At 40.5% G+C, this 17,730-nt stretch overlaps 1 protein-coding gene across 2 annotated transcripts in view; it reads left to right on the top strand.

The window, feature by feature from the left end:
- LIMCH1 (LIM and calponin homology domains 1) overlaps positions 1 to 17,730 on the top strand; it is a 184,239-nt gene that overhangs the window by 105,402 nt on the left and 61,107 nt on the right. For both annotated transcript variants that reach the window (XM_075091598.1, XM_075091597.1), the window contains exons 4-8: positions 1,477 to 1,583; positions 4,908 to 4,938; positions 7,873 to 7,983; positions 12,536 to 12,731; positions 17,129 to 17,378. In XM_075091598.1, coding sequence (XP_074947699.1) covers positions 1,477 to 1,583; positions 4,908 to 4,938; positions 7,873 to 7,983; positions 12,536 to 12,731; positions 17,129 to 17,378 — 695 coding nt within the window. The remainder of the gene's footprint in view (positions 1 to 1,476; positions 1,584 to 4,907; positions 4,939 to 7,872; positions 7,984 to 12,535; positions 12,732 to 17,128; positions 17,379 to 17,730) is intronic.

Raw genomic sequence — 17,730 nt, 5'->3', positions numbered from 1 at the left:
GCTGTCTCTCTGGATTATGGGCACTCTGCTCTCTCGACTGCTGTTCCTTTCCCCCTTGGCTCCCCTCCAGAGCTGTTAAGTTTCAGCCAGGGAAGAAAGGGAGATTTGGGCTCCTAAATTTTCAAGTCCGTATTTTTTTGTGGTGTGGCTGGTGACAGCGAGCTTTGTGTGCGAGAGCGTTGGCATGCAGAGAGCTGCAGCGATTAGCATGCTGATCGCTGTGCCCCGACAGAATAAACAGCTCTCTCTCGCCGAGCTTTGGCCATGCCACCCAAACAAAAGCCTGGGAGCAGATGTCGGGAGAGCCCTGCTCGCGAATCCTGCTCTGTCACGCAGGGTAGGCAAGAGCTGAACGCTGCCCAGGCTCCTCTGCTTCCCAGTTTTTATTACAAAAATTGAGGTCCTTGCCCCACACTGTGGTTCTGCTCCTCTCTAGCTCTTCACGTGGCAGCAGTTGGAGGTTTGAGATGAGAGGCTTCAGAAAATATCAAGCTGTACGTTATATCCTTACTTATCCACACATCTGCCATCGCAGTTGCTTGATCCAGCAATGTATATATCTAAAATCTTGTTCTCTACTGACCTTCAAGATTTATCTACATAAGATTGATTCACTGGTTCTATAAAAGGGGGGTGGTGTACATGCATATGTGTAAATAAGAATAAAACGTATATTAAGTAAGCACGCATACAGATTTAATCCCCTCGGTGCAAACCTGTGTCATCACTCATATTTGGCTTGAAAGAGGCTTATATCAGTTTGTGCTTAATCTCTCTTAGTTATGAGTTTTTATATTTTACACTCTGAAAAGTGTAAATCCTCCTTGAAAAGTGTTACAAAATTGCTGTTGTTTCTTTTTACAGCCAGCGGTCACATAAAGTGTAGCTTCAAGCATTTTATTTGGGGAGAAGCACCTACCTCTTTTCCCAGTGGCTTCTGGCTGGTTAAGGTTGGAGAGGCAAGAGACTGGTTGTATTAACTAGGAGTAACTGGCTTGTTTGTTTCAATGTGCAAAATGTTTTCTGAACAAACTGCTTGCGTAAACGGTGGTGGGCTGTTTCATATCTACCCTCCCTGCTCCCTTCAGAAATCCAGCCTTTTCTTTTCTGCCATGTAACATGCTGAAGCTGCATTGGCAGCCTACAGCGGTAGGTGGGGGAATTAGCAGGGCTTTTTCAGTTAAAGTTGCCAACATCTGGGTTTGGAAAGAGAAAAGTCAACAAGCTTGTTGCAGTTACATATTTAAAAAAAAAAAAAAAAAAAGAAAAAAGTTTTGTTTCATGTTTATCTGGTTTTCAGAAAAACCGTGTACTGACTTCTTAAATTACATGACTAAAAATGTCTTTGGTACTTCATTTAACTAATGATACAAACGTTTTTGTTACTAAGTTGGGGAGAGGTTGGTTCAGTAGGATTATTTTTTTTTTTAGTGAAGAAGAGTTAAAAGTATTTTGGCTTTTTTTGCCTCGTTTCAGGACAATATCATCTTATTCTTAAGAGGCTGCAAAGATCTGGGACTTAAAGAATCTCAGCTTTTTGATCCTGGTGATCTGCAGGATACATCAAACAGAGTAACCATCAAGTAAGTACAACAGCAGTTTGCAATTAGCATGTTACAACCTCAGATACATGTGATGCAATAGTAAATATTTAAGGATGAGCAAAAAGGCTATAGAATTGTCATTTGTATAAAGCAAATAGGAAGCTGAGGTCTGGGAAGCCTTCAGCACTGGGAAGAATACATTGTTCCTTTCAACAGGCTTTCTCTAAGGGCTGTTATTTTTCCCAGAGAGATCAACCACAGCTCTTTTAAAATACTGTTTTAGTTAAGCAATGAGACTCTGTGGGACTTAGGGGTTTTCCTGAGTCTAAATTCATGGCATTCTTTTTTATGTCTGTCCAACTAATGAACTGTATAGGCGGGGGGGGAGGAAATCACAGCTCTGTTCTTTCAGATTAAACGGTTTTGAAGATGCATTATAGGACACTTACAGACCTCTCTGACTCCACAAGGTGCAGGCATTAGCATGATCTGTTTATTTTCTAAGAACTGTAGGTTGGGACACAATATTTGGGCTGAGGATGTCTGTGTGAACTGTGTGGAGTGGAAATGCCACAGTTTAGATACTTTTTCACCGAAGCCACACACCTACTACCACACAAATTACCACACGTATACAAAGGTTCCTGATAACTAATTCATATTTTGCGGGGCATTAAGTGACTTTTTAAAAATTTCCTTTTAACCACAGCTTTTTACCCTTGGTACATGCACATTCCTCACTGCAAAGAGTACTAGACTCCAATGCTTGTATTTTCAGCATTTCACCCCACAAAGTGATCTAAAATATAGATGTGAAACTGGCACAGAAAGAATTACTGACTTGTCAAGCCCACTGTGTGTGACCTTAGACTCAAAAGTCCATATAGTCATAGACTGAGGTCTTAAATGGGAACTGTTGTCCCTTTCAGGGAAGATTTTGTCATCTTGGACTAGAGGAAGGGAAGCAGTCAAACTGTAGTTTTCTCTTGTTTGTATTAATGGCAATCAAGCTTCCCACCTCCAAAAGCAAGAGCACCCCCCACTTTCATAAAGTTAACAAAATTTGTAATTGGTGTTATTTAGAAGTTTTCCTGAAAATTTTCAGTCTATCCAATGTAATATTAAAAAGTTATTGCACTAAGACAAGCAAATACTGCTGAGTTGATTGAATGGCCTTGTCTCATTTGGCCAAAAATATTTGGCCAACAAGATCGCTAATGAAATCCTGGTCAGACATATCCATTTTAGAAAAGTATATGGAAACAATTTACTAAATTTCAGCGGCATTCTATCTTTTTTCCCTTCTGGCAATGGAAGCTGGGCAAGTTTTCATGGTGTTCAAGCACTGTCTGGGAAAATTCAAAGGTTCTAAAAATTGAATTGGCCACTTTCCTTCTTTTAAGGAATAGTCTCCCACTTTTTGCTCCCTTCCAAGTTTCTGGCTCTAATATGAGGTTCTTCTTGCCTGTACATACCAGTGAGAGGGGGCTATGTAAGATATTTCTTCTAATCTGGTAATATTGCAATGAAAGATGTTCTTCACAATGTCCTGTAAAATCATGACAATGAGTGGCTGGAGAGAGTTGCAAACCAATCCCTGATCTCCATATAAAACCCTAATCTCCATATAAAACCAGGAAGGGTCTTTCTGATAAGACACTTGATCTTTTGGGGTTGAGGGTGATGGAGTACCTTGGCGGAGGCAGGTTGAGAGGCTGGGACTAGCATGGAGCTCCAAGGAGAGCTGTCCAGCATGTAAGCAAGTTAAACCAGGAGTAATAAACTCTGGAGCTGGCTTGGCCCTCTGCTGAATATGATGCTAGATAAATGTGAAGTGTCCCACTGGCATGGATTTTTTTCCCTGTCAACTCTTCAGAGAAAGCAGCTGTGGAAATGGGCCAAATGTTTTCCTAGCACTGTCCAAGTTCACGCTGAGTGACTGAGTTGAGGTGTGCAAGCCAAGTCCATGACTGTTGTAGAGAAATATGTTCAAGACTGTCTTCTGCTAGCTAGTTCCCAAAGCATGAAGGTGATTTTTTTCCCCCTCTTTGAAGACTTCTGGGTTATTTTTTAAACATGGTAAAAATGGTGTTTGTTCTGTGATAAAGGATGCATATGACATTATTGCATGATTAAGATAATGACATTTTTTACCAGTTTTTTTGGTATAGATGTTAATTGAAGTATGCATTAGGTCTATTTTTTTTGGAACATTCAGCTTATAAAAGTTATGAGCTAATGCTGTAAAGAATTTCTTCTTGACTTGTTAAACAAGACTCTTTTCCACTGCTATTTTATTAAAAAAAAAACACGACTTTTATTTTTCTTAGTTTGTGGGTATTGGTGGATCAAATTTTGGCTTAAAAAGATGGCTTATCAAAAACACTTTGCTTTAGTAATGCCCATATTTAGGCTTTTGTTGTTCTCAAAGATTTAAGTACATTTATTTTTGTTTTTATCAGGTAACCTTTAATGCTAGAGTGGATTTAACTGTTACAGCAGAAGGCAATTATATTATAAGTAATCTGTACTAAATCTGAAGTGCTCTTATTTATTTTTCAGCACCTAAATGTGATATGCATTTCCTCCATTCTTTAATGGTTTCTTTGCTGAATTTTGAAGTGTTGTTTATGTTTGTGCAAACTTTGTGCTTTGTTGTTTCTAACGTAAAACTTCCACCCTTTGAACATTGGTGAAAAACTAAATTGAGAAGGATGCCAATGTTCAGTCTCAGTGCTTAAGTACACGTTAAAAAAATAAATGTTTTCCACAGCAGATTCTGTTGCAAGTGGCAGGATCTTTCCCACTTCACTCATCTGCTTTGTTCTTTGTGATGCTTGTTTCCACAGAAACACCTGCTCCATTTCCTTGATGTTTGGTGATGATTTCCTTAGTCTCCTATGCATGTTCAGTTGCTTCCAGATTCTGTATGGATTACATTATTTATCACAGAGCAGAATCTGACTGTTGGATTACTGCAAAATGCATTTTAGCAGTGAGGACTTTGGTCTTCTCTTTTGAAGAAATCCTGAAATGCTGTTTAAAGGAAATACTTTTGGCACTGTCCTGCTTTGTTGTGGGACCATTATAAACGCATTTTCTTTTTGTACTTCCAGAATTCTAATTTAATGATTGAAGTAATGGTGACAAAATACTCCCACGTTATGAATAAATGAATGTGTGAACTACATCTTCCTAGCTTTCATGTGTTTCCAGCCAGCAGAAGCATTCTGCAGGCTGTAGTAGGGAAAACGTGATCTGCTGTTTACACGCCCTTGGAAAGTGTGTCTGCTTTCTGATCATTTTTTTTCCCCCCCTCTTTTTTTTTTTCTCTTTATTTTCTGTGCGTGTGTGTGCAACCAGGAACTTTGACTATAGTAGGAAGCTGAAAAATGTAAGTACATGACTTGGAGAATCTTTTTTTTTTGTCCGGTTAATCCTGTATTTGGCCTGAGCAAGAATTATGTCAGTAAATCTTAGTATAGATGAATATTGCTGAAAAGTTCTTCTGAACACAAACCTAACCAGGTTCTACTGCAAACTTCAGTAGAGCTGTTCTGGCAAAACAGCCTTACGATAGAATGTTTGTCTCCACTTAATTAAGGCATAAAGAATTGATTTCTGTGCTGTCCATCGTGGCTTTCACTGGCAATGGTCTGACTCACCCATGAAGCTACGCTTTTGTAGCCTTTCATTAATATATAGGCATAAAGTAAATTTGCACAAAGTATTTAAAATGAAGTGAAATGATCGCTCGATCTGGATGCAAGTCTTTACTGTCAGATTTGCCTAGGTTTCTCATTGTTCTTCCAAATAAATGTTTTCTCAGAAAGGCTAATTCCATTTAACTTTAATTTCTTGTTGATTTAAACTAATAGCCATGATAATGGATCCTGTAAGTGTTAAGTAGAAAATTGCTAAACTTCTCTTGTCTTAGAGTTAGTTGTTATCCTAAAGCCTAGCAAGCTGTCTGTAAACTGCTATAAATTCATTTTATATTCAGCTCGCATCCCTATAAACTGCTAGGAAATGCCAAGACCTTTTCCTAATAACTTTGCAAGCCAGTAATCATGACTGCAGGTAAAAAAATAAATAAATAACAAAAAAACCCCACATTTAAAATCCCCAAAAGTATTTTTCATCCTGTCTTTCCTATCATCATTAGAGTAATGTCTTCTGTATCCGCACCCAAAGTTGCAGGGGAGGAGTTCAGCTTTGGCATTTTAGCACTTCTGGGCACTGTCTAAATGTCTTTGTACAGATGCATTGTTTTAAAGGTAAAGTTTCAAAAGTATCCTCCTCGATGTGCTTGTAGGGAATATATGCTTTCCAGGTGCATGATCCTGCAACCTCGGCTGGCAGCCAGTCAGAGTTGCGTGCAAATGGGACATGATTTGGGGGGGGTGGAAAAAAGTGGATAAAGAAAGGAAGAAGAGAGAAAGTCATCAAATGCTAGCAGAAATAAATAAAAATGCCAAGCCTTCATCAGAGAACTGAATGGCAAAATGAATTGGACAGTTTCCTGGTTGCTAGGAATACTATATTTGCAAGTGTTTTCACTTAACTTGAGAACATGTACTGTAAAAGCTTCTTACATAAATTTGTTGAGTAGTGCTGGTTGAAGAAAAACAGCTCAGATATAGGTTATTTCAAGACAAAAAGAAATCAGTATTGGGAAAACCACCTCCTTTTCCCTCAGCACGGTAGTATCGATTTGGATGTAATTTTAAAAACAAGGGGAAAATTTCTGAACTTTATTAAAAATGTTGTTCAGTTATTTCATGGCATGTATATTATTTATGCACTAAATGGAAATATAAACTATATATATAAAATATACATTTTACATTATGCACCACAAGTTTTTTTTAAAACGGGATCTGTATGGCACATGCTCTATCCTTTTCTGGCAGGGCCTCAGCTGCAGTGCTGTGTGCGATTCTGGACATCTCAAATAAGAAATGGGGATGTTAGAGAAAGTTGATGAGAAAAGGATAATTAGAAGTCTAGCATATGTGACTGAGGAGGAAACACTGAAGGAATGTGGGTGCATGTTTTAGGGAAGAAGAACCTGACAGAGATGCCTGTCCCCAATGTCCCATCAAAACATAAAATACTGTATTTCAGTTTAACTGTTTTGAGATGGTAAATGCAGCTATTATTTATTATTGGTTGCATATCTTTTCCACATCAAAATATTTCCTGTTTCTTCTGCAGTTAAATGCTTTGCAATGTCATGGAATATGCAGAAATAATGAGCATTAAATGAGAAAAAGCCCTAAGTTCCAAGGTGATGGTTTGGCATTTTTAACCAATGCAAAAAACTGAACTGAATTGCCTTTGACAATCAGTTTCCAGTCCAAATTGCTGGTGCGCAGGTACCATTAAAGACATTGCTTTAAGTGGAGACATATGTGGGTGCAGAGGACTGTTTGCTTTCCCTGCTTGATATAAATGCCAGTGGTTTTGGAGGTGTTGGATTTGACCATCCTGAGCATCTTCATTTCTCCTTTCCTAAAACAAGTGCAGCACCAGCAGTGTCAGATCAAATTTCTTTGCTACCTAAAGGAGTGAGAGGGTACATAAACATTTCGCAACAGTAATTCTTGGCTTTTTTTCTGCCCTAGTTTTGAAGTGACTTTTGAGTTATGGGAGACATCAAGTCAGAACTTGAATGAAACCACTAACTCTTTCCACTTTAGTTTGAGAGAAACAACCAGATGCTCATGGCTTTTGATTAATCTTGGGCTAAACATTTCTTAAGCTGGTCGAAGTCTGGAAGTAAATGTTCCTGTGTCATCTGGTTAATTACATTAAGATTATTAAAAATGGAACTACCTTTTCTGTCCTTGAAATAGGCAGGCACACATTTCAGGTGTTTTATTTATTCCATTAGTCTTAACAATTTTAATTAATGACCACTAGTATTAGTACTCTTTAGGGATTGTTTTTCCTATTGGATTTACAAACAGATATATTTGTGTGTCCTCTAGGCAGTTTCAAATATCCTGCCTAGTTTTTCTATTCAGATTTATTTTTGCTGTTTATTTTCCAGGCAGACATGACAGGGGTTTTTTTGTTTGCTTTTAAATAAATTTACCAAGAAGATAATGTGTTAAGTTACATATTCTGTAGGACTGTTAAAATTTTCATGGTTGTCTGATGTATTTATGTTTAACCACTGACAGACACTTCCCTTTCAATTCTGATTTATAATAAAACCTAGTGCTGCTGTGCAGTTCAGAATAAATGAGAGGTGTTGAAGGGAAGTGAGTTTAGCTAAGTGACTATGTAGATGGCTTCAATTAATTCTTATTAACTTCTGCAGGTATTAGTCACCATTTATTGGCTAGGGAAAGCGGCAAACAGCTGCACGTCATATAGTGGATCAACCCTCAACCTGAAGGAGTTTGAAGGTTTGCTGGCACAAATGAGAAAGGTATCTTTTTGTTATGTTTTGGGAATGGAAATTTCATTGAAATTATTACTCCCATAAATAACCTGTTTGTTGCTAACTATGAGAGAAGTAGGGGCCAGAGGACAAATTACTTAGTAAACCCCTCCCTCCTTCGAAAATGTTTCTGACCCTCCCAAGCCATGAACACGACTTCCTTTGCCAGCCGGCTTTGTGGTGATATCCATGATGCAACACGTGATGTCAAACAGGGCTTTAGAATTGTCACATGGCTCTGTCATCTTCATTTCCGTAGGTTTTGGTTTGAATTATTTTCATTTATGACAGAGTTTCAGCTAGAAGAGTGAAGACTCAAAAGTAGGGTGGCAGGACTCACAGGAGCAGAGACTTTTCTCCTTTAAAACATTGAGTCTTGTGGGCAGCTCTTTTGTTTTTAAGTTGCAACATAAAGCATCAAACCAAAGTATCTAAATAAAGCTGAAGGGTAGAAGGAAAAGATTATGTTTCACCAAGGGTATAGTTATGAAGAATCTGTGTTTTGCCAAGCTCTGAATTCTGGCTGAAATCACATTTGGTGGTTTATGATAGCTGAGCTCTGTTGGAAAGGAAAAGTTGTGGTTGTTCTGGGGCGGTTTGGGGACTTTTGGTTGAATGCTCCAGCATGCCCTGAACCTTGACATGAGACACAGCCTCAGTAATGGTTAACGTTGATACCTAAGCATGCCTTTACTGGGGATGGAAGGGGCAAGGAGAAGGCATGTAAGAAGGTGGCAGCACCCGGTGCTAGTATTGCACGTGTTGGACATACCGCTCGTGAAAGGCCGTGCAGATATGTTGTACAGCCCACAGAGAGCTTCATGCCTGCATCTCCCTCTCCATTTATGTAATGGCCAAGTCATCAGAGGCAGTAGGGTTTGGGGACTTTGAGCTCTGCTACTGCATCTGCACTGGCTGCAGCTCTTCATTCTGGGATCTCAGAGGGCCAGCACTGGATTGATGCTGGAGAGGAAGAAATACTTGGCTGACTGGTAGCAGTTCCTACACCCTAGCGTGACCAGAGAGCCTTAACTAGATGGGTAAAACCCCTGTTTGTGAGCCCAGTTCCTGTGAGCAAGCAGGTGGAAATGGAGAGGAAAAGAGAACATCCTGCTTCTCTGTAGAGGTTTATTTTGACCTTAATTTGAAATGGCCTGTGCTAATCACTCGGGACTTTCCCACTTATGAGTGATATGACTGAGACCAAGCAATAAAGAAGTGAACTTAATACTTGAGTTGTTTCCAAATAGAAGATGCAGGGAAGGAGCAGTCCCCACTCAAAACAATCTAAAAGATGAACTAAAAATGAACAAGGGAGCTAACGCAGAAAAATTGCTGAAGTGCAGGTTGTTATAATGTCAGTGCCGCATGGTATCATGGTTTATTTTTAATATTAAATCTCACAGCTTGAAGCTACTCTTTTTCCAGATGATGTTTACCCATCAAACTAATCATCAAACTAATCAGCATTTTGGAGGTCCCGTCTTGAGCCCTTTTGTGGGATGAAGTAGGCTGGGGCTAAAAGGCACCATTCTCGGGGGAGCTGATAGTCGTGGAGCACCTGCCTGGGCAGTGCAGAGCGTTGCAGGTCGAGGACAAAAGCAAGAGGCTGGGACTTGATTCATTGCAGATGTTGGGGCTGAGAGCAGAGTAGAGATCTCATAAAAGCTGAAAGCTATATATTCCTTTAATGTAAAAACAGAGTACTTTGCAGTCCCGAAAAGTCTTGTTTAGGTGGTAGTGTTACGAGGGCGGCTGGTATCATATATTAAGGTCACCTCCCTACTTCTGTACCCCTGCATTATTTCCCACTGGCAATTGTGAGCTTGTCTGTTACTGAATTTGAAGAGGATTTGGTTGTAAAATAGAACATGTTAATCATGCTGTGCAACACTGATGTTCTTTATAGCTCTTTATAGCTAAGCTCGAGTGATGAAAAGACACTTTATCACATTCCCTACTGGCATTTTTCCCACTGAATTTAATAATTAAATCAACCATAAATGCAGTCTGGTTTGGTTTTTTTGTTATAAATCCTCTCTGTCCTCCTTTTTTAATCAGCAAACTAAAAGACAGCTCAGATATAAGTTGTCTCAGACTCATCTTTTTCTACTTCTCATACTGAAAGGGCTATTAATTTCTAATTTTACTCATGCTACTCTGCTTTTAATTTTATTAACTATTTGGAAATGCATTCTTCTTTACTTTTAAACTAGAAATTCCCAATGACAAAATGACCATGGCCTTCTGATTATATTTAGTGGGTGGAACTTCTGGAGGAATGCGTCTTATATTTGGCAATCGCACTTTTACTACCACTCGGTGACATATGTGTTTTTAATCAGATAATATGAAAGACTAATGTGCTGTTGTGTGTTGTGTTATGGTGTTATCAGTCCCACAGATAACCGCTTTCTTTTTCCCATTGATAACATTTGGGAGATGACGTTTGCTCAGAGCAGGACAAGTACCCGTCTGTGAGACGGCGTTGGCTGTGAGAGTAGCTTTGCCAAGGCTGTAAAGAACATGTTTACAGAAGTCTAGGATCCCATCCTGGTGCCTGCCTCTTAATTCCTGGTGAGCGGCATGCAAAATTAACGTCAACAGGCCTTTGAAAGTAGGGTCTGCAGAACTCATTAGTTCACAATTGGATTGTTTTCAAACTCTGGGAGATAGTGAATACAGGATGGGGCTTTTTGCCCGAATTTAAGTCCCTGTAGCTGCTGAGCAGCTCTGTGTCATTCAAGTACAGTAATTTAGGAAGATGGAAGTGTGCCTGAAGATTGAGAATAGCTGATTGGTGTGAAGGGATGAGGGGATTTAGGGAATTTGGATTTTTAAGAAGATTTTTGGATCGTGTCACAAACAGGATTTTGATAGGATTTTTAGATTTGTTTTTGGATGTGTGTAATTCATGCGGATTTCAGGAAGACAGATCTTTGTTGTGTAGTGTTTCTATCAGTATTTTAGTTCGCTAAGCAGGACTGGGGAAGGAAATTACATAGTATGCAATTACTACTTTGTTAAATTAACTTTATTTGGTTTTAGAAAATATTTTCACTTCATTTTGCAGTTCAGTTACTTACTGACATTACCACAGTTTAGCTTGGCCTTAGGGGACCTTTCCCGCTGCCCTTAATGTGGTATTTTGGCAGTGTAATAGTGTGTGGCACTAATTAAGCCTTCTTCCTGAAAAGTCTGCAGGACGTTGGGTCTGATCTCTCCATCTTGCTTTGAGCCTCCCTCTTTTCCAGTGTGGAAGCTTTGGTGTGTTACTGCAGGGCTCTCCTCCGTCCAGCACTTCCACAGCTAACTCGCTGTCTCGTGGAGGTGGCCTGCCGTAGCGCCCTGTGATGTTCTTGTTCTTGATTGATCTCCTCGTTGGCGATACTAGTAATGGGTAAAAGCTTAGCAGTCAAGGACAGTGGGAGCTGGGCTCAACATATAACCATTGTGCTCCAGCTAGTGGTAAGCAGGGGGTGCTTCTTAATTAGGAGTTGATATTGAGATGCTTCTGGGAGGAAAAAAAAAAAAAGGGGCGGGGGGAGGGAATCACATTCCAACCTTTTTGGGTCACAAAATGTCAGTCTGATAATGGCACCCACATATCTGACTTTACTTACTGTCTGGGAGAAAAAAACAGATTTATCTTTGCATAAAAGTAGTTATTTTTGTTTTTTCTCAGCCTGTGTGATTGTAATTAATGTTAAGACCTCTCTAAAACAAGGGTTTTATTATAATGCAAGGGTGAGGATGGCTTCTATTGACCTTTTCCTCTGCTGGAGTTTCAGTGTTTTAGTATGTGCTGCTTGCACTGGAAAGAATTTATAATCACAGGGCTGTCAAAGACAACCATTGTTCTCCCTGCTCTGAACATGTGGGTCAGCTACAAGTGCTTTCATATCCCCCAGAGCCAGGAGCTGGCAAAGAGTAAAGAGCACAACTGAATTCTTCTGAGGCATCAGGAAAAGCATTTTGCATATTTTTCATTGCTGATTGCTTCAGAAAGACATCCCTCTTTCATAACAGGAATTTCTCTTCAAGGTAGAGGGAGGCTGGGGCACACTGCTTCATTATTTTGCCGAGCTGAAGCAGCAACAACAAATGCTGTCTGCTGGTGTCCTGGCCAGATACAATAGATGGGCAAGGGGAGGGGGGGATCTTTTGGAAAGCAGCAGACTTAAACCCGATGCAGGCATGATGTTAAAATTGTAGTGCTTTTGCCTGTGCTATGGACTATGGACGACAAGTCAAGTTTCAGGTTACTTTCAGTTTTGATCTGTTTATTAACTTGCCTATTGCAGCTTTTTTTCAGTTCATTGTGCTAATCTAATGAGCAGGGTTTCCTTTTAATCAGCATAAAATTGGGGTTTATTGCAAGCTTGCACTTTTGTTTTGAAGGGGAGAAGGGGTGGAAAACAAGGAAACCCTTTATTGGGGAGGAGGTTTTTAGTATTTGGGAAGATGCTTTGTTGTCTGGTGTGTAATGGATCTCACGATGGCTTCTTTATGAAGAGGTACCTGCTGTACTTCCATGTAGGAAACGGAGGATATTGAGAGCCCAAAGCGCAGCATTCGTGACAGCGGCTATATAGACTGCTGGGACTCTGAACGCAGCGATTCCCTCTCCCCTCCTCGCCATGGCAGAGATGATTCCTTTGACAGTCTGGACTCCTTTGGCTCCCGCTCGCAGCAGACACCGTCTCCAGATGTAGTACTCAGAGGGAGTAGCGATGGTAAGTGCTGGTCACAGTGCAGCAGCACATGCATAACGTTGGGACATATAAGTAACGTTTCTGGAGCAAATGCGCCATTCGGAAGCTGGACACAGCTTCTGAATCATGCTAATCCAGTGGGAGAACTTCTCTGTGAATGCCAATTTGTGCTCCCTGAGGTTTACATGACTTTGCCAACAGATTACTTGAAGCCTGTCTCAGTTAGGACGGCATAGTGTTGGAAAATGAGTTACATCATTCCAGCGTAATTTTATGATGGGAAGAGTGCTTTTCTGGGTTACGGTGTAAGAGGATGTTATGCAGACTCATTTTAAGTTATAAACTAGGCTGGAGCAAGAAATAAAAGCACAGGAACAAGGGAAATATTGAAGTGAATAAAATGCTTGCCTAAGTAGACCCTGGGCAGATAAATGATATAAAAATATCTTGGAAATACAAGTATCTGTCTGATACTTGACAGTTTTGAAGTCTGATGTACAACATTTTACCAAATGTCATATTTGTTTTCTTGGTATTTAGAAAATTGGGTAAATTAATAGCTCCTGGCATCAGAGTTGTGGCCATCTTTGTACACATTCAAGTGAGGATGTGCGGCTCTAGGCTTACAGGAGGGGTGCTGCTTCTGCCGTTTTTTGTCTGATTCCCAAAGGCTTCCAGAGGCTTGCAAACACGGCATGCTGGATGAGAAAGGATTTGTTAGGGGTATGTGTGGAGTATACACTTAGGTTACCTGTCACAAGCAGGATTCTTGTTCAGAACAAAAAGATGCTTGATTGAGGCTCCCTTTGCGTGGTTGCATTCCCGACGGACAGAAGAATCAGTCAAACTTCATCAGATGAAGTTATGTTCCACACATAAATCACTTCTCCTTAGTAATGTTATTTTTTTAATAAAAAAAGGAAGGGCAGAAAGACTTTTTGGTAGGAACCAGATGTTCATACTGCTTTTGGCAGTGTGAAAGAAACTGGTGCTAATCATAACCGGAAACATTAGAGATTTCCTGAGGTGATGGGAACTCCTTAAAACTGAAAAGCTGGCAGGCAGAGCTGGTATCACAGTGGAATTATGAAGGAGCTGTGGGGAAAGCAGGGCTAAGATCTGCTCCACTGCTTTGAGTTGCCTGTGGTTAGTGGAGCTGGTTGACCATCGAGAACCAGCTACTGGGTCTGATTCCCTGAAACAGCCTCATGCCCCCTCAGACACTGAACAGAGCACAGCCTCCACATTACAAAACATTTTTCTGCCTTCCCAAATGAGACAAAGTGTAGTGTTTGCGAAGAGGAACACCTCACGTCCTAATGAAGAAGTGTTGCTCAATCCTGGGTGCTCAAAGAGTGCCCAGTGTCCCTGTCTGCTTGGAGCTGGTGGACAGCCAGTTCTGTATGTTCTGTAGAGGTTTCCTATCAGCTTCTGCTGTATTAGCAGATTTTAGTAAGGTTTTGTGGTTGTTTGCCACAGCTAAGACAAACTATCTTGTCACATTCTTGGGTCCGTAGCAAACACAAAATAAGACGCAAACGTACAAGGCTTGTTCTTAAAAATTAGTCTTCAACAATGTCCAGACCCAGGGTGCATGCAGATGCTGTGTGCGCACGCATGACTTGTCCAGCCAACCGTTTCTGAGATGTCCCATTTTGCCTGCTCGCTGCTGCCATAACTTCACAGCTGTCTCTTCCAAGAGCTGCAGGTGAGGTGTAGCTTGGCTGACCTTTTTTCTGTTGAACCTCTTCCTGTGGCCCCAGCAGGCCAGTGTTTCACTCAGCTGCATGTAGTTTTTGATAGAAATAATATATATGCAAAGCTGGGTGGAGGAAAAGGTTCTGCTTGTGTTACTTCTCTCTCCATTCAAAGAGGAGCTTTATAAACCCAGTAAAATGACAGTGAAATAAAACTATGATTCCTTCCACTCCTAGAAAAAAAAAAATTAATGAATGGAGATCATTTAAGTGATCTTAAGGTGATGATTAGTTTAGGTGGAAGCAATAAGTAACGCTACCTTTACAAATGCCATCTGTGATTAGCCCACTGTTTAGGAACTGCTCTGGTGTCCTACGTGGACCCTCTCCCTTGGCAAAAAGCAAACAAAACCAATGGTAGAGCAGAATAGTTTGTTTAAAACACAGTTAAATTGCAGACTGATCTGCCTGTAGAGTTGCTAATGGACTCAGGATGAATAAAATCCTCTGCTTGGCCGGCAGTTGTGTGTGGATCCTTGTACAAAGCACCTGTGCATGTCTGTGGTGTATAACTGCTTGTTACGGGTTGTGGAAACTGGCTGCTGCTTTTTCTACTTGGAAATGCAGAACAACAAAGTTAAGGTTATAAATGTAGAGCACGGCTCCATCTTCCATTCAATGCTTTGGCTTCAAGTGCTTTTTTTGCAAATTTGAGCTGAAAATAATTTCACAAGTAAAACATGAATAATTAAAGAAGCTGTTTGTCTTTGAAGTACTGCACTCGGGGATGCTGGTAGGCACATCAGCAATGAGGGAGAGGAATCTGTTCTAATTCCTCTGCTACTGTGGTTTTCTATTCCAGCATTTCTGTCTGCCCGTTCAAAGCTGGTTTTCATGCGATACAAAAATAAACACCAGAACAAAGTCAAGAGCAAACAGAATAGCAAATAAACAGAAACGGATCTTTTCATTTTCTGTTAGCTCCTCTGTGGCCCAGCTCAGTCTAATGATATTATAGCTCTTCACAACCTCATCTCTCCTCAGACACCCATGGTTCTGTGGTTGTGTCTTCACTTTTTGTTTAGACATAGACTGAGGTTACCAATCGTGGAGCTAGTTATCATATGCTCTTAACCAAAAGAGTTCAAGCAAAAGATTACTGGCAAAAAGTGCACTGTGATTTTTGTCTAACTAGCTCATTTCCATTGTGTCTCGTCTTTTCTTACTGTTCCCTTTCACTCTTCTTTGTCTCTCTCCAAGCAAACATTGAATAATTCAATCTGCGGCAAAAGCTTTTTGCAAATAACATTCCTAGCATATTTAGACATCTTTTCTTTCCCCCACTTTGAATTACACACAAGCTAGTTGTGATTTTTATGACTTCGTTGTTTTCAGTTGTTCGTTAGGTAGCTCAGTGAATTAGCTAGTAATTTACTAGTGTGATGAATTAGCAAGAGGACACAACCTGGGTGGTTTCCCCTCACCCCAAAGAGGGGAACGGTTATTGCATATGCAAGTGTTGCGAAGGGGGCAAGGGCCAGAGACATCCAACACTCCAAAGCTGGGAGATTTGAGTGCTGGTGGGAGAAATGGCTGAATATGCTCCATCTCACTCATCAACCCAGGCAGGGCCTGTGGTGATGTTACACTGCTGGGGGAGAACTATTTACATAGCTTATTTGTGAATTACTTAAAAAGGCTCATGATGGTGCAGGGGGTCTAGTGGATGTCTATGAAGTGGCTTCCAAAATGGCTATGAGGGCAGTTCCACTGCAAATGCTCTTTAAGGTATTTGTCCTACCATTTGGAGTTTTGTTTTCAAGTTGGAAAAGTCTTGCCTAAGTTTCTGTGTTTTAAACGGGTTGTAAATATCAGGAAGCTTAGTTCATTGGAACAAAATAAGGTAGTCACTCAGCTCTGTTGATCTCCCATCTTATTCTCTGTAACTCTTGATTATTCTCTCTCACCTTAATTCTTTTCTTTGCCAGCAAGTATTCTACAGTCCTACTGTACTGATCTAACCTCTAAATCCTGAGATCCCATCCCTCTCTCCTTGCACCTTCCCATCTGAGGATCAAGTCTTTCTGTCCGTTTTGCAGTGTGCTAGGCTGATTGACCAGGCAACCGATGGGACTGCAGAGAGACCATTTGAGTCTTCTGTTTTATAGCAGCTGATGCTATAAAACATTTGATTTCATCCAAGCTTCTGCTGTGTGCATTCAAATTGCCATTAATATGTGTGCATAGAAACATCCACAGATGCCTGCCATACAGCAGGCAGCCCTTTTTTGCTTGAGCTTGTGCTATGCATGTATAAGAAGGTTCAAGAGTGTGAATCAGGTCAAACATACCCATATGTACAACTAGGAGTCATTTGGGCTTTAGTCAGGTGAGCCTCTGTGGCTGTCCTGTGTGGTTGTCAAGCCTGGCTTAACACGACCCTGAATCTTTTGATGTGGCCTGTGGCTGAAGATGAGTTTTTCAGGGGTAGAAAATCAGGGTTGATTAAAAAAAAAAGTTTACTGTCTATGTAGATATTACGGCTACTACCTTCAGTGACTGATTTTAAAATATAAATACAGGTAAGTGGCCTCATTTTTTGGTGCTCACATGCCAAATGTAATTTTTTTGGTGGTGTCTTCTCTGATTTATAATGAAAAAAAAGACAAAACCAGGGGTGAAACTGAGATGAAGAGGGATTTTTTTCTCCTTCCTCACTAGGGAGAGGAAGTGACTCAGAAACTGACCTGCCACACAGAAAGATGCCAGATGTGAAAAAAGATGATATGTTGGCGAGGCGGACCTCACACGGTGAACCTAAATCAGCTGTGCCTTTTAACCAGTACCTCCCTAACAAGAGTAATCAGACTTTCTATGTACCCGCTCCACTTCGGAAAAAGAAAGCTGAACGAGAGGAGTACCGAAAAAGCTGGAGCACAGCAACTTCACCACTAGGAGACAGACCCTTCAGGTAAGACTGGCCTGTCCAACTTCTCCCTTCCTCAGTGACGGTGCTTTGACACTTGCCTAATTTTCGTCCTTTTCATAAGATGTATGAAGCGCCTTCTGCTGTAGTAAATCCCTTGCTGAGATTGCACTGACAATTGTTTGTAGCAATTGGTGAAGGTGGTAGAAAAGCGATGAGTGGAAAATCATTGTCTTGGTGTCATTATTTACCATACAATGCAATGTATAGCTTGTGTTTGACAAGATGTTCATTAATATAAGTACCATAGGTATTGACTCGAACACCAAGGCTGGACAAAAATGTTCTGGATGATCTGTCTCAGTTCTCAAGACAGTTACTCACTGACAAATGATCC

Source organism: Phalacrocorax aristotelis, chromosome 4 (assembly GCF_949628215.1).
Source record: "Phalacrocorax aristotelis chromosome 4, bGulAri2.1, whole genome shotgun sequence".
Classification (NCBI taxonomy): Eukaryota; Metazoa; Chordata; class Aves; order Suliformes; family Phalacrocoracidae; genus Phalacrocorax; species Phalacrocorax aristotelis.
The sequence above is the reverse complement of the archived record's forward strand: the minus strand, read 5'-3'. Positions and strand labels throughout refer to the sequence as shown.